At 37.1% G+C, this 25,990-nt stretch overlaps 6 gene segments (V, D, J or C); 1 reads left to right on the top strand and 5 right to left on the bottom strand.

Annotated features, from left to right (window-relative positions):
- Nucleotides 1-548: 548 nt before the first annotated feature.
- Nucleotides 549-1,115, bottom strand: LOC121656247. The segment is given in 2 exon segments: nt 549-853; nt 1,045-1,115. Coding segments are annotated over 2 exon segments (357 nt in total).
- Nucleotides 1,116-16,509: 15,394 nt separating this feature from the next.
- LOC121656238 lies at nt 16,510-17,100 on the bottom strand. The segment is given in 2 exon segments: nt 16,510-16,817; nt 17,009-17,100. Coding segments are annotated over 2 exon segments (360 nt in total).
- Nucleotides 17,101-18,675: 1,575 nt separating this feature from the next.
- Nucleotides 18,676-19,176, bottom strand: LOC121656354. The segment is given in 2 exon segments: nt 18,676-19,010; nt 19,108-19,176. Coding segments are annotated over 2 exon segments (384 nt in total).
- Nucleotides 19,177-20,731: 1,555 nt separating this feature from the next.
- LOC121656257 lies at nt 20,732-22,277 on the top strand. The segment is given in 2 exon segments: nt 20,732-20,779; nt 21,884-22,277. A coding segment is annotated over 1 exon segment (255 nt).
- Nucleotides 22,278-23,211: 934 nt separating this feature from the next.
- Nucleotides 23,212-23,941, bottom strand: LOC121656232. The segment is given in 2 exon segments: nt 23,212-23,519; nt 23,711-23,941. Coding segments are annotated over 2 exon segments (360 nt in total).
- Nucleotides 23,942-25,074: 1,133 nt separating this feature from the next.
- On the bottom strand, nt 25,075-25,555 carry LOC121656353. The segment is given in 2 exon segments: nt 25,075-25,409; nt 25,507-25,555. Coding segments are annotated over 2 exon segments (384 nt in total).
- Nucleotides 25,556-25,990: the final 435 nt, after the last annotated feature.

Below are 25,990 nucleotides of genomic sequence, written 5' to 3'. Positions count from 1 at the left end.
AAAGTTAAACTTTCTTCTTCTTTTTTTTTACATAATTGAGTAAAATATATAGATTTTAGACTAAATTAAATGTTTACTTGTTAATGTTAATTTATTGAAAAAAATATTTTGATGTAAGCTTAAGATAATTATTGCTATTAATAAAAAAAAAAAAAAATCAGATAAAAAAACCTATTCTGTCTATTTTCTTATTAAATTCAGGTTTGCTGAAAAAAAAAAATTGTATTTTTATTATAACTTCCCATTTTTAAATAGTAAATTAAATATAACTTTCATATTAAATTTTTCATTTATTCTCAGCAATTTAAAATCATATATGACTGTTTTTGTTCTATATGAACAAAAAATCAAACAAATGAAATGAACTTTTCTATTTGATATTTGTCTGACCATTAAAATCTATAATCTTTTTGAGATATTAATTCATAAAACTTAATTTGATGACAATAATCTTTGCACTTTAGCCTCAGTTCTCCTGTTTTAGTTTCAGTGCAGCTGTTGGTTCAGATCAGTTCCTCTCCAGCTGAGGGAGGTTTTTGTACGACGTATCACTGTGTGAACGGGAAGCTGCCACTCTGCTGACAGTAATAAACTCCTGAATCTTCAGCCTGAACTCCACTGATGGTCAGAGTGAAGTCAGAACCAGATCCACTTCCACTGAAACGACTCGGAATTCCAGACTGACGATTTGAAGCTGCATATATCAGGAGTTTAGGAGCTTCTCCTGGTTTCTGAAGATACCAGTGAAGATAGCTGGTGCTAACACTGGTTTTACATTTGATGGAGACAGTCTGTTCTGCAACAACAGACTGAGATCCAGGAGTCTGAGTCAGGATGGTCTCTCCTGATGAACCTGGAAAACAGTAGAAGAGTTACTGAGACAAATCCAGCTTTGAGAAAGATGAAGAAAGATTTTTCTTTAAGATGGAGAATAGATGGAAGAAGGTGAAAGCTGCTTGTTTCAGTGTTTCTCCATCACAGCAGAACATCATTGTGGTGAACCTGGTTGCATCCTGAAGCAAAGTTTTCACAAGAGAGTCTCACCCTGAACAAGGAGCCCCAGGGTGGTCAGCAGTAGAGTCAGTGACATCATCATTGTGCTGCTGGTGTGTTCAGTGTCTCTGAAAGGTCTGAACAGCCACTGATCAACACTGACCTCTTAACAGCTGGGAGCAGAGAGGCAGGACACATATGCAAACACACACAGTCACTCAGCTGCAGCTGTCCTCTACATGTCGTCATGTTTCATCTTCACGGATGAGAACATGATGATGAAGATAATCAGCTGATAAGGTCTCTAAAGTTTTCACAGTTCAACAGCTTCATGAAGATGCCATCAGATCAGATCTTACATGGTAGTCTGTAAGGTAAAGATTAAAGATTTAAGTAAAGCTGAGATGTGCTGCGAGTATATATTGATCATGACACTAACAGAAAACTTGATGAATAAACTCCAATCAGAATTTTGAAAAACATGATGAGAACCAGAAAATAAAAAAAAAAGGTTTTTTTTGGTTCCAGCTGAATTGTTTTGTCAGAAATCCATGTAATCACATTTCTGGAGAATGGTGTCACGTTTCTAAAAGTCTTCATGCTGCATTTTCAGACTTTTTTTGTTGTTTTTGACTTTAATGTTAAGATTTAGTTTTGAACTTGATCAAAACCGTTCAATGTATTTCCATCAAAAACTGCTTTGAAACTTTGGATCAAATTACAAAATCATCAGTTTACAAATATTTACAGGTTAATCTCATATTTTCAAGATGAGTATTTTTGTAACTAATAATTATAAAAATGTAAATGTTTAAATAATAAAGTTACTTTGTGTAAATAGTAATGAGTTTCAGTTCATATCAAACATAAATCCCTGGGGTTTAAAGTTTTGATGTTTACCATGAGACGTCTCAGATGCTGTAGATTCATGTTTATCTTTTTATCTGTTCATTTATATTTATTTTTAATATGGTTAAAACAATTGTAATTCTACTTGTAAATATGTTGCAAGTATGATTAAAAACACATTCATTAAGGCTGTTTTCACTCTTCAAACTTGTCCTCATATGGACAGGTTTAATGTTCTTTGTGGGGGGTGTGTTCATTGAACTGTATGAGTCTTTGAAGCAGTCAGTTCACTTTCTGTTTCTGAGGGAGGTTTTTGTACGACTGTTTTCACTGTGTGAATGAATATTGACTGTTGATGTAGAATCGCCCTGTACAGTAATAAACTGCAGCATCTTCAGCCTGAACTCCACTGATGGTCAGAGTGAAGTCAGAGTTTGATCCACTGCCTGTAAAACGACCTGGAATCCCTGATTCTCTGCTGCTTGTATAGTATATGAGGAGTTTAGTAGTTTGTCCGTCTTTCTGTTGGTACCAGGAGAAATGGTCGCGATAAATATTCTGACTGGTTTTGTGATGGTGACGGTTCCTCTCAGATCAGATGTCACTGCTGCTGACTGTTACTCTCACCTGTCCTCTGGACTCTGAGGATACAGAGACAAAAACATAAAACAGCTTCATGGTTTAGTCGGCTTCATTTCAGAGGGACGGATGTTCATAGAGGAGAGGAGTTTGATTCTCTGGACTTTACCTGTGAAGCAGCAGCAGAGGAGAGTCCAGATGAGGACGCAGATCAAAGTCATGTTATTGATGAGGAGGATTTCTGTGGCTTCTGTTGTCATGAAGGACAGCTGTCAGTCATCCAGTCTTCAACTCTCAGGTCTATAAACTCTCCCAGAGCACTGGAGCATGGTGCTGCTGATGCAAAGTGTTTCTCTATGGAAATGTTCTGACTCCAGCAGGGACTTGAATCAATCTGATGATGATTGTCAATGAATCATTTAGTTTATGTGAATATTATGTCATCATAATTTTAGATTCATATTAACATTTGAGAGTTTATGTTGTAGAGAAAAAGTTTATATTATAATGTCTCCTAATCTTTATCTAAATACTACAAAACAGATTTTAACTTTCTACTCATTCATCTACCAGTTCAACCAGCTCTGGGACCAATCTGATGATGATGTTTACCACTGAATCAGTCAGTGAATCTTTATAATGATATGAAATGTGTTTATTCACTTGAATGTGTTTTAAGCTTGAGTTTAATGGAGAACTTTGTCAATAAGGAATTATATTATTCCCTCCATTTACTATTTTAAAAATTCATATACCACATAATATGTTTTTAATTTTTATTTTTTTTTTGTAACTCAAGAAACATTTTTAAATGGGTACATATGGTCTCCACAGCTGAACTGGAAGAATCATGCATGTATTTGTGTCCTTATGTTTAGATTATTGTAATTATCTATTTAACAACTTGCACAAATCATCACCTCTTTTACACCTCCAGTCTTTTCAAAATGCTGCAGCCAGATTATTAATACATTCAAGCAAGCAAGCTCACATCACTCCTGTTTTATATGTCACAGGGTTGAAGTGAACGTTCTGTTTTTTTTATATGGTTTAGAGGTTTTCCCTTTATTTGGTGTTTGATATAGTTTTAATTTGTATTTATTGCATGGATTTAATTGATCTGGTTTTAATTGTATTCAATTTCACTCACCTTGGGTCTGCAGACTGATTGGGGAAAATGACTCCCACCTGTGACAAATTGATGGGCCTATCAGCAGCCAGAGTGAGCCAGCCAGAAGGCAGCACCTGGAAATAAAGAGAACCTTGTGACAGGAGAAGTGGGACTAAAAGACGCTGGAAAGACTACTGTGTCAAGAAAACTTCCATGAGCACAAGGAAAAAAAAGACATCGACATGAAAGGAGTTATTCTGGAAGGCGCGTGGAAAAGAGTCGATTGTCAAATCACTATTGCGAAATCAGAAACAAAACTCGGTGGATGAATGTGGCGAAAAGGAATGTGGATCACTTGGCGATAGGAGGAGAGGTATTCCTGGTAGAATGAGGAAATCGGGAGAATCAATGAGAGCGATGGCGGGTGGGTGCAGCTATGCTGTGAATGGGCCTGAGTGGGGAGACACTGACTTTTCTGAAGGTGAGGATCTTATGGAGATAAGTCGAGATAGTGGCAGTCAGAGGGTAAAAAGAAGGAGTGAATCCTTTGAAAATAGAAGTAAGAAAGTTAGGAATGTTGGATATGAGAGACCTCAGGATCAGGCAGAAAAATGGAAGATTATACTACGCTTCGGAGAAGACAATGGTTTATCTGCCATGAGTCCAGTGAAACTTTCAACAGTGTTGAAAAATCAGGTAGGAGACATTGTTATGGCCAAGGTGCTGAGAGATGGTAATTTATTGTTTGTAAAAATGAGGAGCAGCAGGAGAGGGCAGGTAAGTTGAGGGAAATAGGTAAGTGGAAGGTGACAAGCGTAAGTCGCGTTGAAACAGGAGGAAATGGGTCAAAGGAGTGATATGGGGAGTCCCGGTTGGAGTGACAGTGGAAGAGATTAAACAAAACCTAAGAGGAGGGAGAGTAGGAGATGCTCGAAGGATTCAGATAACGAGAAACGGTGAAAGGACAGATAGCGAAGGTGTGGTGTTTGAAGATGAAGTACTTCCAAGCAACGCAACTCTTGGATTCTTGAACTATCGAGTGAGAGAATATGTACCAAAGCCTTTACGGTGCTTTAACTGCCAAAGATTTGGGCATGTTGCCCTGGTTTGTAAGGGTAAGAGAAGATGTGCAAGATGTGGAGGCCATCATGACTATGGCAAGTGTGGACAAGGTGTACAACCAAAATGTTGTAACTGTGGGGGGTGTCACAGTGTGGCTTATGCAGGATATGAGGTAATGAAAAGGGAGGTGGAAATACAGCGAGTTAGAGTGCAAAATAAAATCACATATGCAGAAGCTGTCAGGAGTGTGAAAACACAAGAGGAACAGGTAGGTAGGGGAAGCATCCAAGGACAACACTGTATGGAACAGAGCAAAGAAATGGACGGAAAAGTTCTGATTGATTTAAAGAAGCTGGTCACTTTCATTGCAGGAGTCGTAAATGAAACTATGGAGGTAAAATCTAAAACGGAAAGAATACAAATCATTGTTAAGGCAGCAATCCACCACCTTGACATCAAGGAATTAACTTGGGAGGAAGTGAGGAATGATCTGAGTATGCAGGCCAGCCAAGAGCATCTACGGATAGGGTAGGTATATTAATATGGTCCTTTTGCTACAATGGAATGCTAGAAGTGTGTTGGCTAACGGACATGAATTGAAAATGTTTATTAATGATTTAGCAAGGAAACCTGACGTAATCTGTTTGCAGGAAACATGGCTGAGACCCAGACTGGATTTTAAAATAGTTGGCTATGTTAGCATCAGACTTGATAGGATGGAAGGGGTGGGTGGAGGATGTGCTACTTTTATTCGTGAAGGTTTGCCATTTAGGGAGATAGGTAAAGGTAGTGAATTAGAAGACATTGGTACTGAATTATGGACAACTGAGGGAGCGATAACTGTTATTAATTTTTTATAATCCTTGTAAGAAGTTGATTCTTGATAGATTGTGTAGAATAGAAGGACTTGACAGTAACAGGGTAATCCTTTGTGGAGATTTTAATGCATATAGCACCTTATGGGGAGGTGGGAGAACAGATTTAAATGGTGAAGTGATAGAGGAATTGTTGGAAGAAAAGGGGCTGGTATGTTTAAATGATGGAAGGGGCACAAGGATAGAGATGCTCACAGGAAAAACGTCAGCAATAGATCTCACTCTGGTGTCTAGAAACCTAGCTTGAATGTGTGAATGGGAATTATGGGAACAGTCTGTATTAGGAAGTGATCACTTTCCAATCTTTTGTAACTGTTTGATTAAAAATGTTCAGTATCGGGGAGACAGACCAGGGAGGTGGATTTTTAGTAGGGCACATTGGGAGAAATTCAGTGATGTGTGTGAAAAAGAAATGGCTAAATTAAACTTAAATGTAGATATTGAGGTAGTGGATGAAAGATTTCGACATATTTTTTTGTCAACAGCATATCAAGTTATTCCTAGGAGTAAAGGTAAAATGAAGAAGAAAGGAGTCCTATGGTGGACAGCAGCATGTGGTGTAGCTTTAAAGGAGAGAAATAAAGCCTTTAAGCAACTCAGGAAAACGCACAATTTCCAACATTTAATTCAATATAAACAAGCACAAGCAGTTCTTCGCAAAACCATCTGGAAAGCAAAAAAACATAGCTGGCAGTCTTTTTGTAATAAAATTGGGAAATCAATACCCGTGGAGGATGTCTGGGGAATGATTAGGAGGATGAGAGGGATTAGAAGGGAATGGCAATATCCAGTATTAAAACATAATGAACAAAATGCAGTGTCTGATGCAGAGAAAGCAGAAATAATAGCAGAAGCAGAAATAATAGCAGTGGTACTCACTAAGATCCATAGTTCCGATAGTTTGACAGAAGAGGGAAAAAGAGGCAGGGAGGAAACTAGTGCTGCTCACCCAGGGGTCCTGGAGCGTAGAGTTAATACTCAGAGTGCAATGGATGCTCCATTTACACTAGAGGAGATGAGGAGAGCTCTTGGGAAGGCTGGAACATCTGCTCCAGGAAAAGATGACATTTGTTACATATGTTAAAGAACTTAGGGAAAATAGCATCACAGAAACTTCTAGGGTTTTATAATAAAGTGTGGGAAGAGGGAGTTTTGCCCAGAAGCTGGAGGAGGCTGTCGTTATCCCAATCAGAAAGCCGGGTAGGGACCCCACAAATCCCATGAACTACAGACCAATTGCATTAACTTCACATGTAGGTAAGATAATGGAGAGAATGATCACAGATAGATTAAATTATTATTTGGAAAGTAGAGGCTGTGTGATTCCTTTTCAAAGTGGATTTAGGAAAGGTAGGGGAGCCATGGATCCAGTTGTGTGGCTGGAAACAGAAGTCAAGAGGGCCCAAATAACTAAAGAAACAGTAATGGCAGTATCTTTTGACATTGAAAAAGCTTATGATATGATATGGTATGGAAGGAGGGCTTAATGATAAAGTTGGATCAGATGGGGGTAACGGGTAGGACATTCAACTGGATTAAAGATTTTTTTGGTTTGATAGAGTCATTCAGGTAAGAATTGGATCTTATTTATCCAGAAAGTATAAGGTAGATAACGGCACCCCACAGGGAAGTGTGATCAGCCCGGTATTATTCACAATTATGATTAATGATGCTTTTGATCTTGTGCAAAATGATATAGAGCGCTCTCTGTTTGCAGATGATGGGGCCCTGTGGAAACGAGGAAGGAATATTAATTATATTGAACAGAGGATACAACTTGCAATAGAGGTTGTAGAAAAATGGTCGTATTACTGGGGCTTTCGGTTTTCAGTAGAAAAAAACAAAAGTTGTAATATTTAGTAGAAAGAGAAATGTAGTAACAGATTTAAAAATGTATGGAGAAAAACTGGAGCAGGTCAGATCATTTAAATTCCTCGGAATGTGGCTGGATAGCACTTTGACCTGGAAGGAACATATAACAAGAATAGGTACTAAATGTAAAGGAACTTTGAATATCATGAGGTGCCTTACGGGGTGTGAATGGGGAGCATTACGAAAGATATATATATATAGCACTGATTCGATCTGTATTAGATTATGGAGGCTATGAAGGGTTTAAGATTATGTTATGGAGCATTTAAAACATCCCCAGTTGCAGGAATACAGGTGGAAATGGGAGAATTACCTTTGGGATTAAGAAGACAGCAACTGCTGATGAATTACTGGGCATATCTTCAAGGTCACACTCTGGACAGACATCCAACAACTAAGGTAATCCTTCCTTGTTGGGAAAGTGAAAAAGACAGAACAAAGTGTTTAATATGGAGCAGTGCACATTTTGCTGATGAAATGGGATTAAATAACCTTTGTTTTATTCCTACAGTTCTGTTATCAGTTACTCCACCATGGTTTATTCCTGCAGTCTCCATTGACTTATACTTCATGGAAAACAGGAATAAGTACAAAGGAATAGCAAATGCCCAAATATTAATGAACGATAGACTTGAAATGTTGTATCAGGATTGTGTTGTTATTTATACAGATGGTTCAAAAGATCCCATAACAGGAAAAACAGGGTTTTCAGTGACATTTCCTACACTAGCAAAAGATATCAAAAGACGAACTCCAGATCACTTAGCAGTTTTTACAGTGGAAATGATGGCAGTGAAAACAGCTTTACAGTGGATAGAGGACACCAGGGCTACTAAGGCCGTCATCTGCTCTGACTCTCATTCAGTCCTGGCATCAATTCAGTCTTCTTTCTCACAAACGAGACAAGATATGTTAAATGAGATATTTGCAGCACTTTCTAGATTTAAAAGCAATAATATATCCGGCATTTTTATGTAGGTTCCAGCACATCTGGGTGTCAAAGGGAATGAAAGGGCAGACAAATTAGCAAAGGAGGCATTAGAACTGGATGATATCACGGTGATAGCATTCAGTAAAATGGAAACTAAATCTATAATCAAAAGACACATCTTGCAGGAATGGCAAAAGAAATGGGATGAAGAAAGGACAGGCAGACACTTACATTCAATCCAGGGGAAGGTGGGCAAAATGAGACCAGCAGGGGGCAGCACGAGGAAAGAACAGGTCATCACTAGACTCAGAATTGGACACACTGGCTTAAACAAAACATTAAACTTAATAGGCAAACACCCATCAGGTTTGTGTGAAAATTGTGGTGAAGAAGAGACAGTTCAACATGTGTTATGTCAGTGTCCAAAATATTCAGCAGAAAAAATTAAATTCCATGTAGGTTTAATGAAAGCTGGTCTCCAGCTATCATCTATATTAAGGGGTGAGCCATGGAAGTACTTGTTATGTTTCCTAAAGGAAACTGGATTAATTACTAGAATCTAGTCTTTTTTTTTTTTTTTTTTGTGTGTGTGTGTGTGTCTTATCCTCTCAGACCCACACTCCAGCATAGTAGGTGGCAGTAATGCATCTGATTGGAAGGTGCCACCCGCCAAAAATAAAGAAGAAGAAGAGAAGCGGGACTTACAACAGTGGGTAAAAGAGGCTGGAGGCAGTGTGCAGCAGACCGAGAGGTGGATGCGGGACTGGAGTACAGTGGAGAAGCCGCTACACAGCAAAAGGAAGGGGTTGCTACGTGAAAGACAAGCAGAGGCAGAGCAGGAGGCTCTGGCGTGTAAGTATCGATTGGATCTTTAGCAACACCTGTTAATGGAAGCCTTTTGTGGTTGAGTGTACTGAAGCAGAGTACTCGCAGAAATCTCCCTTCTTTTCCAGAAGTCCATAGCGGGATTGATGGCTGTAGGAACTACACGGACTGCCCTGCTTCATCTGGACCTCTGAACTTTTTATTTATTTTTTTTTTCCAAGCACTTTAGCCTCCCTGATTTTAATTGGTTTCCTTTTGCTACACCTACATTCCCCCAGTGAATATTTTAAATAATGACCTTACAGTTTTATTTGATAGAATAAAAATTCTTTCCAACACTTGATGTTTCCCTCTGTTCACCTTGCTCGCTCTCCACCCGTGTCACATATACTCTTTACTTTATCCCACTTATTTTAAGAGTTGTTTAAAGTTCTTGTAGGAAAAATACTTTATTAATCCCTAAAGGAAATTATATTGACTTAGAGAGAAGAAAATGATAAGACCCCAGATTATAAATGTCAGCTTCTTAGCGCCTCCACACAAAAACAAATAGACCCAATTCTGACTGGGGACTCTATAACACAGCATGCAAGGATGGCAAAGACGGAAAATAACACTTTTTGATACATCAGTCAGGGAACTGACAGAGATGTTGCCGACCATTCTGTCTTCACATCCAGATGGTATGAAGATTATTGGCCACACAGGGTCTTTTGATATTCTGAGGAGGAAAATTGGCTCTGAGATCCTGAAAAAAGACTTTTCTCTGCTGTTGGAGAGACTGTGTCATTTTGGAGCACACCATGTTTACATTTCAGGACCCATTCCTACATCAGGTAAAGGAATTTAACTTTTCAGTAGACTTCTTGGCCTGAACACATGGTTATCAAACGCATGTATCACCCATGGGATAAAGTTCATTGATAACTTCAATATCTTTTGGAACTGTAAGGAGCGATTCAGACCTGATGGTGTGCATCCAAATCTAACTGGATGCAGATTACTTGGTGCACACTTGCGTCATGCTGTTGGGATGGCAAACCCAAACATAAGTGTACAGATAAGAGCGAAGGACACAGCAGAGAAGCGATCAACTCCCAGCTGTCCCCCCTCACCAGACCCTCTTCTCCACATCACCCAAGGTCTTCAAAGGATGTCTCTATCCCGGTCTGGACTCCAGCGACCACCATCTACCAGGAAATACAGGGCTCCCCCTCCTCCCCCTCCTCATCCTCCTCTTAGATCATCTGTCCTGGCAGAGCAAGGCACAGGAGGAGGTGCAGGAGGTTCCCAGAGCAGCAGAATTCACAACAAAGATAACATGCCATGATGTGTTCAGGGTCCTTGCTGTAGTTTTGCTACTACTGACAGCTGTTCTGAGATCAAGCCTGGACCCAGTAGGATTCCTGTGTTTGTTAGTAAAATAAGGAATCGAACACAGTCAACTTGTAGGGTGAATCAATCTAATCTGTTAACTGTACCTTGTATAACTCAGAGACCAGTGTAAACTTCATAAAGCTGCTGTACTAAATGTTAGATCTCTGTCCAACAAGTCACTGTTAGTTAATGACTTCATCATTTCTCACAGTTTAGATTTCCTTTTTTTGACAGAAACATGGTTAACAAAAGACACAGGTGCTACAGTTCTTAATGAAACAGCAGCCCCTCATTTTAGTTTTATGAATAAATGTCGAAACGGGAGGAAAGGGGGAGGAGAAGCTGCCTTATTTAAATATTCATTCCAGTGTAAAGAGATTTCATTTGGTGATTGTACTTCTTTTGGATATCTTAGTTTTATTTTAAGGGGCATTCCTAAAATCCTATTTCTAATCATCTACAGACGTCCAGGACATTGTGCAAATTTTATTGATGAATTTTCTGAATTATTGTCAGTTATCTTTACTGATTTCAACCATTTCATCATAACTGGGGATTTTAACATTCACGTAAATAACATGACGGATGGTAATGTCAAGGAATTTTATTCCATATTGGACATGTTTGGTTTGTGGCAACATGTAAAAGAACCGACCCACATTCGAGGTCACATTCTGGACCTGGTTATTTCAAAGGGTGTTGATATAAACTTCAAAAAAAAAAAAAAAAAAAAAACTTCAAATTCACTATGAGCTGTACAAACAAAGCCTGCGTAACTATAACAATGAGCTGTGCAAGGCCAGAGAGCTGCATTTATCTGAAATGATTAACAGGAATGTCAACAATTCTCGCACTGCTTGCTATGATTGAAAAACTTACTAATCCTCCTATACAGATAAGACCAGACCTTCTTTCCACTGAGAAATGCAACCAATTTGCAAACTTTTTTAGCCAAAAAATTAAAACAATCAGACAAAATATTAATTCCACACAGTCAAACAAGAAAACTAGTCTGTGTCTAAAACCTGGAAATAATTCTTTTTTTTTTTGGCATTTGAAATCAACAACATACACTCTGGACATGATACCATCCGACTTTTTAAAAACAGTTTTTACGTCAGTAGAAAGTGATCTCCTACTGATAGTTAACAGCTCACTGGCATCAGGCATTTTTCCCAAGTCACTAAAGATAGCTGCTATTAAGCCACTCCTAAAGAGAAGGACTCTAGACGCCTCTATAATGAACAACTATAGATCTGTCTCTAACCTCTCTTTTATTTCCAAGATTATTGAAAAAGTTGTATTTCACCAGCTTAATGACTTTTTAAATGAAAGTGGAAATCTTGATAAATTTCAGTCCGGCTTCCGACCTCATCACAGCACTGAAACAGCTCTGGTCAAAGTGTTAAATGACATTAGGTTGAATACTGATTCTGGTCAAGTATCAGTCCTGGTTCTACTGGATCTCAGTGCTGCGTTTGATACTGTAGATCACAGAATCCTGTTGCACAGGCTGGAAAACTGGGTTGGACTTTCTGGAGCGGTCCTTAACTGGTTCAGGTCCTATTTAGAAGGCTGGAGTTATTTTGTTACGATCGGCAGCTATAAATCCAAACAAGTGACCATGACTTGTGGAGTCCCCCAGGGGTCAGTCCTTGGACCTCTTCTGTTCAACTTGTATATGCTCCCTTTGGGTAAAATATTACAGAACTATAGCATTAATTATCAAAGTTATGCAGATGATACACAACTTTATGTGTCTCTGTCACCAGATGACTGCAGTCCAATAGACTTAATGTGTCAGTGTCTGGAGCAAATAAACACCTGGATGAAGGAGAATTTTCTACAATTAAATGAAGATAAAACTGAGATTATTCTGTTTGGTAGCAAAGAGAAGAGGGACAGCATTGGTAAACACCTAGAGACTCGTGCTCTTAAAATCACCAACCAAGTTCGTAACCTGGGAGTGTTGATAGACTCAGATCTGACTTTCAGCAGCCATATCAAAGCTGTCACTAAGACAGCTTTTTACCAGCTCAGAAACATCAACAGAATTAAAAGTTTAGTCTCCCAGAAAGACCAAGAGAAACTCATCCATGCATTCATCTCCAGTAGGCTGGATTACTGTAATGGTCTTTTAACAGGACTTCCTAAAAAGAGCATTAAACATCTGCAGCTCATCCAAAACGCTGCTGCTAGAGTTTTAACCAGGACTAAGAGATCTGAACACATCACACCAGTTTTAAAATCTTTACACTGGCTTCCAGTCAGTCACAGAATAGATTTTAAAACCCTTCTGCTTGTTTACAAATTTCAGAATGGTTTAGGCCCAGAATACATTTGTGATATGTTCAGAGAATATTAACATAGCAGAGCTCTTAGATCCAAAGACTCTGGTCAACTAGTCCGAACCAGAGTCCAGACTAAACATGGAGAAGCAGCATTTAGCTGTTATGCTGGAAACAAATGGAACAAACTGCCAGTGGAGATTAAACCTTCACCAAATGTAGACATTTTTAAATCCAGGTTAAAAACATTTCTTTTCTCATGCGCCTATGCATGAAATCTGCACGGTAACTTCTTTAACTTATCTTGCTTTTAATAATTTTAATGTAATTTATTATTTTATTGTGATTATGTGTGCATTTTACTATTCTAAATATCTGTAATGTCTTTGTTTTATGTAAAGCACTTTGAATTGTCCTGTACATGAAATGTGCTGTACAAATAAACTGCCTTGCCTTGCCTTATAAAATCCACTGCTGCTCGCTGTCTTTGTTCTCTGGCTCAGAATGTTTGTTGTCCCTCGTACACGACCAAAGACCAGGAGGGACAGAGGCTTTCAGTCTGTGGTACCAAGCTTGTGTAACAGTCCACTTCAACTACATTTAGTTAAATCTGTGGAGTCCTTTAAAAATTAGCTAAAAATTTCTCATTCAAACAGGCTTTTAGTTGAAAGTTTTATTTTTCACTAGCTGTTTATTTTATTGTGTCTTATGCCATCTTTTCATTGGCTACTTTGGTATTTAATTTAATCATAATTTTACTCTGTGTCACTTTGTGACTGTCCATGTGTGAAAAGCACTTAAATTAACTTTATTTACTTACTGTATAAACATCAGTGTTGAGATATTTTAAGTGTATTCCAATATGAATTAACAATTCTTTTATTCAGGTTTATTAAATCCTTTATGCAGTTTTTATGCAGCATAAATTGTCTGGTTATTCCTTTAAATTTGTGTTTATGGTCATTTTCTAAGTATATGTGTCTTTATATTTAAATCACTTAAAAATATCCATCATTGTACAATAAAGAAAATATTATTCTCATGTCTGTGAAATATTTTGTCAGCAAATTCTTAGTTCACAAACACTTGAAATGTTCTGCTGCAATGTTTGTTCCAGAGTCAGAGAGCCGTGTCTCTGTACAGTCAGAGGTTTTTGTCCGACGACTCAACGAGTTTGTATGACTGTGGTACACGTTCGGTGGAGGAACCAGACTGGATGTTGGAAGTAAGTTAAATATTCAAAATATGTTTAAAATTTTTATGTGTACAGAATTTTCATTAATTCATCTTTAAGTCTGAGATGTTGTGAGTTTTTATTTCCTCAAAATTTTCTTCATTAGTTTTTTATCAGCAGCAACAAATGCAGCTTAATGTTTAATATTTGAAGGAAAAACCTAAAAATCCAGGATTTGTTAAAAAGGAGCCATAAAATAATCACATATTTAGATATTTGAAGACTTGTAGTTTAAGTTTTATCAGAGGAAGGTTTGTTGTGTTGAAAGTCAGAGAGCCGTGTCTCTCTACAGTCAGAGGTTTTTGTACGACGACTCAACCAGTTTGTATCACTGTGGTTGACTTTTGGTGGAGGAACCAGACTGGATGTTGGAAGTAAGTTTATAAATATTATCAAACTTTTTATTAATAAGGGACATAACTGTAGTCTTTTAATATCTCACTTCTTATCAGAATGACCTAAAAAACTTTCATATTCATATTTTGTTGTTAGTTTCTCTTCGTTGAGATTAAATTAAAAAGTTTTCTTCACATTTTCCAGTAAATGTTTTAAACAACTTTACTGATCAAAGAACAAAAATAGTTTTTATTAGAATGATGTCTTTAAAACATCTGAATGTTGAGTTAAACTTATTGTGAACAGTGTTACTGAAGGTCATATTTAATCATTTAATCTTTTAATGTGATTAATATAAATTAGTTGGAGCAGCATAAAAATGTTTAAACAATGTTTTATTTTCTAGTCAGATCTGTTAAATTGTGAATTCAGTCTTTGGATCTTTGTTAAACCATCTTGTCCTTCAACAGTGGAAATGATCAGTTGCTGCTTTCCTGCAAAGTAGAACAGCAGCTATGTTTGTACCAGGATTTCAGTGATATACAGAATGTTTAAGATCACAACATTTACACATTTTTAATCTGAGTTTCATTGTTGAATTTTGTGAATAATTTTTCAAATTTTTGCTTAAAAGTTTGACTAATTTCTTTAGACATTTAAAGTGCAGTTAATGTTTTTATGTTAAACATGTTCAGTAGTTTCATGTATGTCAGCTTATATGAGGATTCTGTGTCCTGACATGCATGAAAGGTTTCTAAAAGGGAAGTGAAACAATGTGCGAGAGATGAAGCAGATAAAATGTTACTGAAACTTCTTAAAGGAGGGAAATCTCCTCTCTCACAGTAAAGGTGTCCAACTGTCTTCTGTGTGACTGACAGCTGTGTGGTTCTTGTGCTCTAATCTGATTGGTGTCTCCTAGGTGATATTCGTCCCACCCTGACGGTGCTGCCCCCCTCCACAGAGGAGCTGCAGCAGGGGAAGGCCACACTCATGTGTCTGGCCAACAAGGGCTTCCCCTCAGACTGGAGTCTGTCCTGGAAGGTGGACGGCAGCAGCAGCAGCAGCTATGAGGACAGCAGGAGCCCCGGGGTGCTGCAGAAGGACGGCCACTACAGCTGGAGCAGCACCCTGAGGCTCTCTGCAGACCAGTGGAGGAAGGTGGGCTCTGTGACCTGTGAGGCCACCCAGGGCTCCCAGTCTCCACTCTCAGAGACACTGAGGAGAGACCAGTGTTCCCAGTACTGACCTGATTTACTGGGACTCTCAGATGTCACTGATCTTTCATTTCTTTCTCTTTTTCAAAGCTTTTTTTAAAATTCTTAGTTTCTCTCTTCATCTGTGTTTCTATAAAATAAAGATTTTTATATCAAACAGATTTTTTGGTTCTTTCAACATGTAGAGATGATTATAAGATATCTAAAAACAATTTTTACTGCTTTGTTCCAATCTTTAATTCTTTTAATATTCTATGATAATAAATGTCTGTTCATCAAATCATTTTTTCCATGTTTGTTCATATAAATGTGACTTATTGATCTTAATTAAAAGGGAATAGATGCTGGATTAGATCAAAACAAAACTACGATTAAACCACAATTTTAGTTGTTACATGGAAAGTTTTTTTATTTTTTTTTTTTTTTACCTAATCGAGTAAAATATATAAATATATAGATTTTAGGCAAAATTAAATGTTTTCTTGTTAATGTAAATTTATTGACAAAAAATAAATATTTAGATGTAAGCTTAAGATAATTATTACTATTAATATAAAAAAAATCATCAGATAAAAAACCTCCTGTCTGTATTTTCTTATAAAATTCAGATTTGCTGCAACACAAAAAATAATATTTTTAATATAACTTCACATTTTAGATACGAAATTCAATATTACTTTCATATTAAACTTTAAATTTAATCTCAGCAATTTAAAATCATATATGACTGTGTTGTTGTTAAATATGAAATAAAATCAAACGAATGAAATCAAACTTTTCTAATTGATATTTGTATGACGATTAAAATCTATAATGTTTTTGAGATATTAAGTCCTAACACTAAATTTAATTACAAAAATCTTTGCAGTTTAGTCTCAGTTCTTCTACTGTTTTAGTCTCAGTGCAGCTGTTGGTTCAGATCAGTTCCTCTCCAGCTGAGGGAGGTTTTTGTACGACGTTGTATCACTGTGTGAACGGGAAGCTGTTACTCTGCTGACAGTAATAAACTCCTGAATCTTCAGCCTGAACTCCACTGATGGTCAGAGTGAAGTAAGAACCAGATCCACTTCCACTAAAACGACTCGGAATTCCAGAGTGGAGAGTTGTAGCATAACGAATCAGGAGTTTAGGAGCTTCTCCTGGTTTCTGAAGGTACCAGTGAAGATAGTTGCCAACACCTGTACTGGTTTTACATGTGATGGAGACAGTCTGTCCTGGAACAACAGACTGAGATCCAGGAGTCTGAGTCAGGATGGTTTCTCCTGATGAACCTGGGAAAGAGTAGAAGATTTACTGAGACAAATCCAGCTTTGAGAAAGATGAAGAAAGATTTTTCTTTAAGATGGAGAATAGATGGAAGAAGGTAAAAGCTGCTTGTTTCAGTGTTTCTCCATCACAGCAGAACATCATTGTGGTGAACCTGGTTGCATCCCGAAGCAAAGTTTTCACAAGAGAGTCTCACCCTGAACAAGGAGCCCCAGGGTGGTCAGCAGTAGAGTCAGTGACATCATCATTGTGCTGCTGGTGTGTTCAGTGTCTCTGAAAGGTCTGAACAGCCACTGATCAACACTGACCTCTTAACAGCTGGGAGCAGAGAGGCAGGACACATATGCAAACACACACAGTCACTCAGCTGCAGAAATGGTTGAATCCAGACTCTTATTCATAACATTGAAGTCTCAGCAGATACAAAATAAATTCTAATAAATATTTTATAAAAAGAAAGATTTTTTTGTGTTCTATGCATTTTTTTTTTTACTTAAAGCTCAGAGGTGACACACACTGAGAGGAAGATCTGATGTTTGTTTGCAGATAAAACTTTGGGTTTAGGAAAACTTGTTACACAAAGTTTTTGGTAACTGTTTGTGTTGTAAACTTTGATCAAATGAAGTCATTTTGTGTTTAATATCAAGTCTCTGCAGTAACTGCAGCAGTTCTGTCCTTTTCAGTGTCATTGAGGAGGATTTGTGTAAAACTGTTTTAATGAGCTGCACACAGGACAGGACATGGAGTTGTCATGACCATGAATAGATAATAAAAAGATAAATCTCAAAGAGAAAATAAACATCTCCCTCATTTTTATATAATGCCATCATTTCCTTTTCTAATTAGCTCATAACTCAAAGTTCACAGATGAAAAATAATGAGAGGCAAACCTACAGAACTAGAACTTGTCATGTGAGATTTCTTCAACTCATCATGCAGCATCTTAAGAACTTCTAGTCAATACAACATTCAACTATTTAGACTGAAACTTAAAACTTAAATACATGATAATTTCAGCTGAATGATGTTTTTTTAATGTTCTTACCTGCATGGAAAGAAACAGAAAAATTGTAAAAACCATATTAGAAAAGTAGTTGGCAGAAGTTTGAACTTATATGTCCCTTCCTCAATAATCAAAAACACCACTTAAACTCACAAGTGTTGCAACACTGGAAACAAAACATGACTGAGATGTTGTTTGTTATCTGATTCAGTGTTTTATAGCATGAATAAAATTAAAGGTTGGCTAGAATAACATTGTTAGAAAGCTGCTTCACCCCAGTCAATCAGCTGTTGTGTTTATGGACAAACACGTGACCCATCTTCCCTCCAGTGTTGGCAGCACTGGTGTATGAATGTGTATGAAGGACTGGTGACTGGAGAGGTTGTTGGTGCTGATTGGAAGCCACATTTCCATCAATCTGGCCCAGGACAGATGTGGATACACATGTAAATTACCACCACCAGTGTGTGAATGTGGAGCGAATGAATAAAGGATTCATGTAAAGCCTGAGTGCTTTGAACCGCTCTGTATGAATCTAATCCATTAGACTATTATAAATCAGTTACTTTGGGAGGATAAAACTGTGACTCTGGGCAGAAACTAAAGTTACTTGTTCTGTAATCAGTCCAAACATGCTTCATCTGGGTTTTTAGTAACCTGTCATTTCATATAGATATGTTAAGATATTATCATCCATCTGTTATTATGAAAACAGACTGTATATTTTATAAAAACACCTCTGCTGTGTGTTTGCAGTGAGTGTTTACTGAACTATATCAATGCTGGAGTAACTTCCAGTTGCAGCACTGAGTTCAGTTTCTGTTCAGTCTGACTGAAGGAGGTTTTTGTACGATGCTTTTTCACTGTGTGAACACATCTCCACTGTGATAACTCTGACAGTAATAAACTCCTGCATCTTCAGCCTGAACTCCACTGATAGTCAGAGTGAAGTCAACTCCATTCCCTGCTCCACTTCCACTGAATCTGGAGGAGATTCCTGAAAATCTTTCAGATGTCATGTAGATCAGAGCTTTAGGAGTTTCTCCAGGTTTCTGATGGTACCAGGCCAGGTAGTACTGTGATCCAGAGTAGTGAGGTACTGTTGGATTGAACTTACAGTCAATAGTGACAGTTTGTCCGAGCTGCACTGATTTGGCTGCTGACTGAGTCACAACAACATTCTGTCCAACAGACCCTGAGGAGAGAGAAGAAACACTGGACATGAGATGGTGAGGTGAAACTCAGCTACACTCCAAATGATTTTCACATCACAGAACAATGATTTTCCTCACCCTGAGTGAAGCAGAGGAGAGTCCAGATGAGGACGCAGATCAAAGTCATGTTATTGATGAGGAGGATTTCTGTGGCTTCTGTTGTCATGAAGGACAGCTGTCAGTCATCCAGTCTTCAACTCTCAGGACTATAAACTCTCCCAGAGCACTGGAGCATGGTGCTGCTGATGCAAAGTGTTTCTCTATGGAAATGTTCTGACTCCAGCAGGGACTTGGATCAGTCTTATGATGATTATCAATGAATCATTTAGTTTATGTGAATATTATGTCATCATAATATTAAATTCAGATTAACATAAGAGGTTATGATGTATAGAAAACAGTTTACATATAATGTTTCCTAATCTTTATCTAAATACTACAAAACAGATTTTAACTTTCTACTCATTCATCTACCAGTTCACCCAGCGCTGGGACCAATCTGATGATGATGTTTACCAGTTAATCAGTCAGTTAATGAATATACTGATAAGAAATGTCTTCATTCACTTAAATGTGATTTGAGCTTGATTTTAATGCAGAACTTTCTAAATAATAAATTAAATGGAGATTTTTATTTACAATCTATAAATGTGTAATAAAAAACTTTTTTTCTTTCAAATACCGTGTAAAATCTTTCTCATTATTTTTTATGTAACTCAAACAACATTTATAAATTGGTACATATGGTCTCCAGAGCTGAACTGGAAGAATTATTCATGCATTTGTGTCCTTATGTTTAGATTATTGTAATTATTTATTTAACAACTTGCACAAATCATCACCTCTTTTATGCCTCCAGTCTATTCAAAATGCTGCAGCCAGATTATTAATACATTCAATCAAACAAGCTCACATCACTCCTGTTTTATACTCTTTACTTTATCTCACTTATTATTAGATTTGTTTAAAATTCTTATAGGAAAATTACTTTATTAATTCCTAAGGGAGAAAAATTATATTGACTTAGAGAGCAGTAAATGATCAGACCCCAGATTATAAATGTCAGCTTCTTATAAAATCCACTGCTGCTCGCTGTCTTTGTTCTCTGGCTGAGAATGTTTGTTGTCCCTCGTATACGACCAAAGACCAGGAGGGACAGAAGCTTTCAGTCTGTGGTACCAAGCTTGTGTAACAGTCCACTTCAACTACATTTAGTTAAATCTGTGGAGTCCTTTAAAAAATAGCTAAAACTTTCTGATTAAAACAGGCTTTTAGTTGAGAGTTTTATTTTTCTCTAGCTGTTTATTTTATTGTGTCTTTTGCCATCTTTTCATTGGTTGCTTTGGTATTTAATCAGTGTTAAGATATTTTAAGTATGTTCGAACATGGATTAACAATTCTGTTATTTAGGTTTATTAAATCCTTTTATACAGTTTTTATGCAGAATAAATTGTCTGGTTATTCCATTAAATGTGTGTTTATGGTCATTTTCTAAGTATTTGTGTCTTTATGTTTAAATACCTTAAAAATATCCATCATTGTACAATAAAGAAAAATATTATTCTCATGTTTGTGAAATATTTTGTCAGCAAATTCTTAGTTCACAAACACTTGAAATGTTCTGCTGCATTGTTTGTTGCACAGTCAGAGAGCTGTGTCTCTGTACAGTCAGAGGTTTTTGTACGGCGGTTCAATGAGTTTGTATCACTGTGGTACACGTTCGGTGGAGGAACCAGACTGGATGTTAACTGTAAGTACATTTAATACTTGATGAACTCAAATGTAAACATTTGTTTATTTTTTTATGCCCTAACCAGAATATTGGTAATCTATAAAAGAGGTTTTATATGATTGGTGTAATTATTTAGTAATGTGAGATTCTATATTTGGAAACACTAAAACCATCTTCAGTGATATTGTTCTGTGTTATTTTGTCTCTGATAACATAAGTTTGCAGATAAATTTTGCTTCTGAATCAGATCATTATTTAACTGATCAGTCTAAACTCTGAAAATCTGAGTCTTTACTGTTTTAGTCAGGAAATTATTAGATTTCAGAAAACTGATGAGGATCAAAAATGTTTCTGACATGTTCAATCTGTTAACTTAACAAGTTAAAGTTTTTGTTTAAACTAGTGTTTCTGCTCAAACTTCGTATGTGAAAGAAAATTCAAGACCCATCAGAAGTTTTTGTGTCTTTAACCAGAAATGTGGTAAATATACTGACCCATGTCGTCACGTATCAGGTAGAAAGTTCCACATTTGTCCGTCCATGTGGTCCACTCCATGGACTCTTTTAAATATTCAGTACAGCTTTTTGTTGAAGGTTTTTATTCATTTTTTTGATAATTATTATGTTGCTTTATTTCAGCCATTTTATGTCCAGCACTTTGTTATTTTTATCTGTGAAAAGTGTTTTATAAATAAACTTTACTTACTTACATCACTGCATGTGGGAGATTGATTTAATGTCATCATATTGTAGTGGTAACTATGGGGAGGAGAAAAGAGTAGATTTGAAAGATTTTACATCTTCAAATGATATAAAATAACATTTGTAAAAACAGTGAAGAATTTATTTAGTGAAGCAGACAAGTGACAAGATGGTATGAAGGTGAAAGATCTGGTTTTAAATTCTAATATATGATTTTAATTTGAAGCAAAGTGAATCACAAGAAGCTGAAAACATCTAAAAAATGTCTTGAACATTTTTATCTTTAGTACTGAAACCTGTCTGTTGCTGTGGTTCAGCAGTGATGCCTGTCCGTTACTATGGTTACTGAACTAAAAGCAAGAAGTGAAACATCGAGGAGGGGTTTCATCTAATGTCTGCAACGTGTCCTCTCTTTCTGCAGTGGGTCAAATCCGCCCCACCCTGACGGTGCTGCCCCCCTCCACAGAGGAGCTGCAGCAGGGGAAGGCCACACTCATGTGTCTGGCCAACAAGGGCTTCCCCTCAGACTGGAGTCTGTCCTGGAAGGTGGACGGCAGCAGCAGCAGCAGCTATGAGGACAGCAGGAGCCCCGGGGTGCTGCAGAAGGACGGCCACTACAGCTGGAGCAGCACCCTGAGGCTCTCTGCAGACCAGTGGAGGAAGGTGGGCTCTGTGACCTGTGAGGCCACCCAGGGCTCCCAGTCTCCACTCTCAGAGACACTGAGGAGAGACCAGTGTTCCCAGTACTGACCTGACTTACTGAGACGCTCACATGTTTTCACTCTGTCACTGATCTCTGACTCTTTATTTCATTTCTTTCTTTTTCTCAAAGCTTTTTTTTCAAATTCTTAGTTTCTCTGTTAATCTGTGTTTCTACACAATAAAGAATTTTTAATCAAACATATTTTTCTGTGTTCTTTCAACATGTAGAGATGATTAAGAGATATTCAAAAACGGGTTTCATTTCTTTGCTTCAGTGTTTAAATATTATTTTAATACGATATGATCCTTAATATCTGTTTATCAAATCACTTGTTTTTTCAGATTTTTTCATATAAATGTGTCTTATTGACCTTATTTAAAAGGGAATAAAGACTTGTCTATTAAAAAAAAAAAAAAAAAAAAAAAAAAGAGAAAACAATGTTTTTGTTGTTTTATGGGAAAATTACAATATCTGAATTTACATAATGAAGCAATATATGTATATATATATATATATATATATATATATATATATATATATATATGTATGTATTAGACCAAAAAAAGATTAATTTATTAATTTTAATTTAGTGAAAACATCAATGTTTTGATGTAAGTTTGTCATAATTATTACTATTAATATAAAAACCCTTCAGAGAAAATATATTTTCTGTATATTTTCTGATAAAATTCGGGTTTGCTGCAAAACATACACACGCAGTCTTAATATAGTACGAGGTCTGAAAAACAGTATTTTGAAAAAATATGTTCACATCAAGCTTTTCATTCTATCTCAGTAATTTAAGATTATGTATGACTGGCTTGTTGTTCACTTTAAAATAATATCAAATAAATGCAATCAAACTGTTTTAACTGATGTTTGTCTGGAGTTTTAAATCTATAATCTTTGTGAGATATAATTTTATAAAACTGAATTTGTTAAAATAAAAAAGAAATGATAAACAAAATGTTCAGGTTAGTCTCAGTGCAGCTGTTGGTTCAGATCAGTTCCTCTCCAGCTGAAGGAGGTTTTTGTACGACGTTGTATCACTGTGTGAACGGGAAGTTGTTATGCTGCTGACAGTAATAAACTCCTGAATCTTCAGTCTGAACTCCATTGATGGTCAGAGTGAAGTCAGAACCAGATCCACTTCCACTAAAACGACTCGGAATTCCAGAGTGACGAGTTGTAGCATAACGAATCAGGAGTTTAGGAGCTTCTCCTGGTTTCTGAAGGTACCAGTGGAGATTGGTGTTAACACCTGTACTGGTTTTACATCTGATGGAGACAGTCTGTCCTGGAACAACAGACTGAGATCTAGGAGTCTGAGTCAGGATGATTTCTCCTGATGAACCTGGAAAACAGTAGAAGAGTTACTGAGACAAATCCAGCTTTGAGAAAGATGAAGAAAGATTTTTCTTTAAGATGGAGAATAGATGGAAGAAGGTGAAAGCTGCTTGTTTCAGTGTTTCTCCATCACAGCAGAACATCATTGTGGTGAACCTGGTTGCATCCTGAAGCAAAGTTTTCACAAGAGAGTCTCACCCTGAACAAGGAGCCCCAGGGTGGTCAGCAGTAGAGTCAGTGACATCATCATTGTGCTGCTGGTGTGTTCAGTGTCTCTGAAAGGTCTGAACAGCCACTGATCAACACTGACCTCTTAACAGCTGGGAGCAGAGAGGCAGGACACATATGCAAACACACACAGTCACTCAGCTGCAGAAATGGATGAATCCAGACTTTTATTCATCATGTTGACGTCTCAGCAGATACAGAATGAATTAAGGTATAAAAAGAGTTTTTTTTTTTGTATGTTTTTGTTTTGTTTTTGCAAACATTTTCTTACTTAAAGCTCAGAGGTGACACACACTGAGAGGAAGATCTGATGTTTGTCTACAGATAAAACTTTGGGTTTAGGGAAACATGTTACTCAAGGTTTTTGCTAACTGTCTGTGTTGTAAACTTTAATCAAATGAAGTCAGTTTGTGTTTAATGTCAAGTCTCTGCAGTAACTTCCAACTGCAGCAGGCAGAACTCGTCAAGTGAGATGTCTTCAACTCATCATGCAGCATCTTAAGAACTTCTAATCGATACAACATTGAACTATTTAGACTGAAAGTTAAAACTTAAATACATCATAATTTCAGCTGAAGGATAATATTTTATTTTCTTACCTGCATTGAAAGAAACAGAAAAACTGTAAAAAACCATATTAGAAAAGTAGTTGGCAGAAGTATGAACTTATATGTCCCTTCCTCATTACTATAACACACCACTTAAACTCATATGTGCTGCAACACTGGAAACAAAACTTGACTGATATGTTGTTTATTACCTGATTCAGTGTTTTATTACATGAATATAATTAAAAGTTGGCTAGAATGACATTGTTAGAAAGCTGCTTCATCCCAGACAATCAGTCGTTGTGTTCTTGGACAAACACGTGACCCATCTTGCCTCCAGTGTTGGCAGCACTGATGTATGAATGTGTATGAAGGTTTGGTGACTGGAGAGGTTGTTGGTGCTGATTGGAAGCCACATTTCCATCAATCTGGCCCAGGACAGATGTGGATACACATGTAACTTACCACCACCAGTGTGTGAATGTGGAGCGAATGAATAAAGGATTCATGTAAAGCCTGAGTGCTTTGAACCGCTCTGTATGAATCTAATCCATTAGACTATTATAAATGGGTCTTCAGTAACATGTCATTTCATATAGATATGTTAAGATATTATCATCCATCTGTTATTATGAAAACAGACTGTATATTTTATAAAAACACCTCTACTGTGTGTTTGCAGTGAGTGTTTACTGAACTATATCAATGCTGGAGTAACTTCCAGCTGCAGCACTGAGTTCAGTTTCCATTCAGTCTGACTGAAGGAGGTTTTTGTACGATGCTTTTTCACTGTGTGAACACATCTCCACTGTGATAACTCTGACAGTAATAAACTCCTGAATCTTCAGCCTGAACTCCACTGATGGTCAGAGTGAAGTCAACTCCATTCCCTGCTCCACTTCCACTGAATCTGGAGGAGATTCCTGAAAATCTGCTTGATGTAAAGTAGATCAGAGCTTTAGTAGCTTCTCCAGGTTTCTGATGGTACCAGGCCAGGCAGTACTGTGAACCAGAGAAGTGATATGCTTTTGGATTGACTTTACAGTCAATAGAGACAGTTTGTCCGAGCTGCACTGATTTGGCTGCTGACTGAGTCACAACAACATTCTGTCCAACAGACCCTGAGGAGAGAGAAGAAACACTGGACATGAGATGGTGAGGTGAAACTCAGCTACACTCCAAATGATTTTCACATCACAGAACAATGATTTTCCTCACCCTGAGTGAAGCAGAGGAGAGTCCAGATGAGGACGCAGATCAAAGTCATGTTATTGATGAGGAGGATTTCTGTGGCTTCTGTTGTCATGAAGGACAGCTGTCAGTCATCCAGTCTTCAACTCTCAGGACTATAAACTCTCCCAGAGCACTGGAGCATGGTGCTGCTGATGCAAAGTGTTTCTCTATGGAAATGTTCTGACTCCAGCAGGACTTGGATCAATCTGCTGATGATTATAAATGAATCATTTAGTTTATGTGAATATTATGTCATCATAATTTTAAATTCAGATTAACATAAGAGGTTATGATGTATAGAAAACAGTTTACATATAATGTTTCCTAATCTTTATCTAAATACTACAAAACAGATTTTAACGTTCTACTCATTCATCTACCAGTTCAGCCAGCGCTGGGACCAATCTGATGATGATGTTTACCAGTTAATCAGTCAGTTAATCAAAATACTGAAAAGAAATGTCTTCAT

Source organism: Melanotaenia boesemani, chromosome 17 (genome assembly GCF_017639745.1).
Source record: "Melanotaenia boesemani isolate fMelBoe1 chromosome 17, fMelBoe1.pri, whole genome shotgun sequence".
In the NCBI taxonomy this organism is placed as follows: Eukaryota; Metazoa; Chordata; class Actinopteri; order Atheriniformes; family Melanotaeniidae; genus Melanotaenia; species Melanotaenia boesemani.
This window is presented reverse-complemented; position numbering and strand designations above follow the sequence as displayed.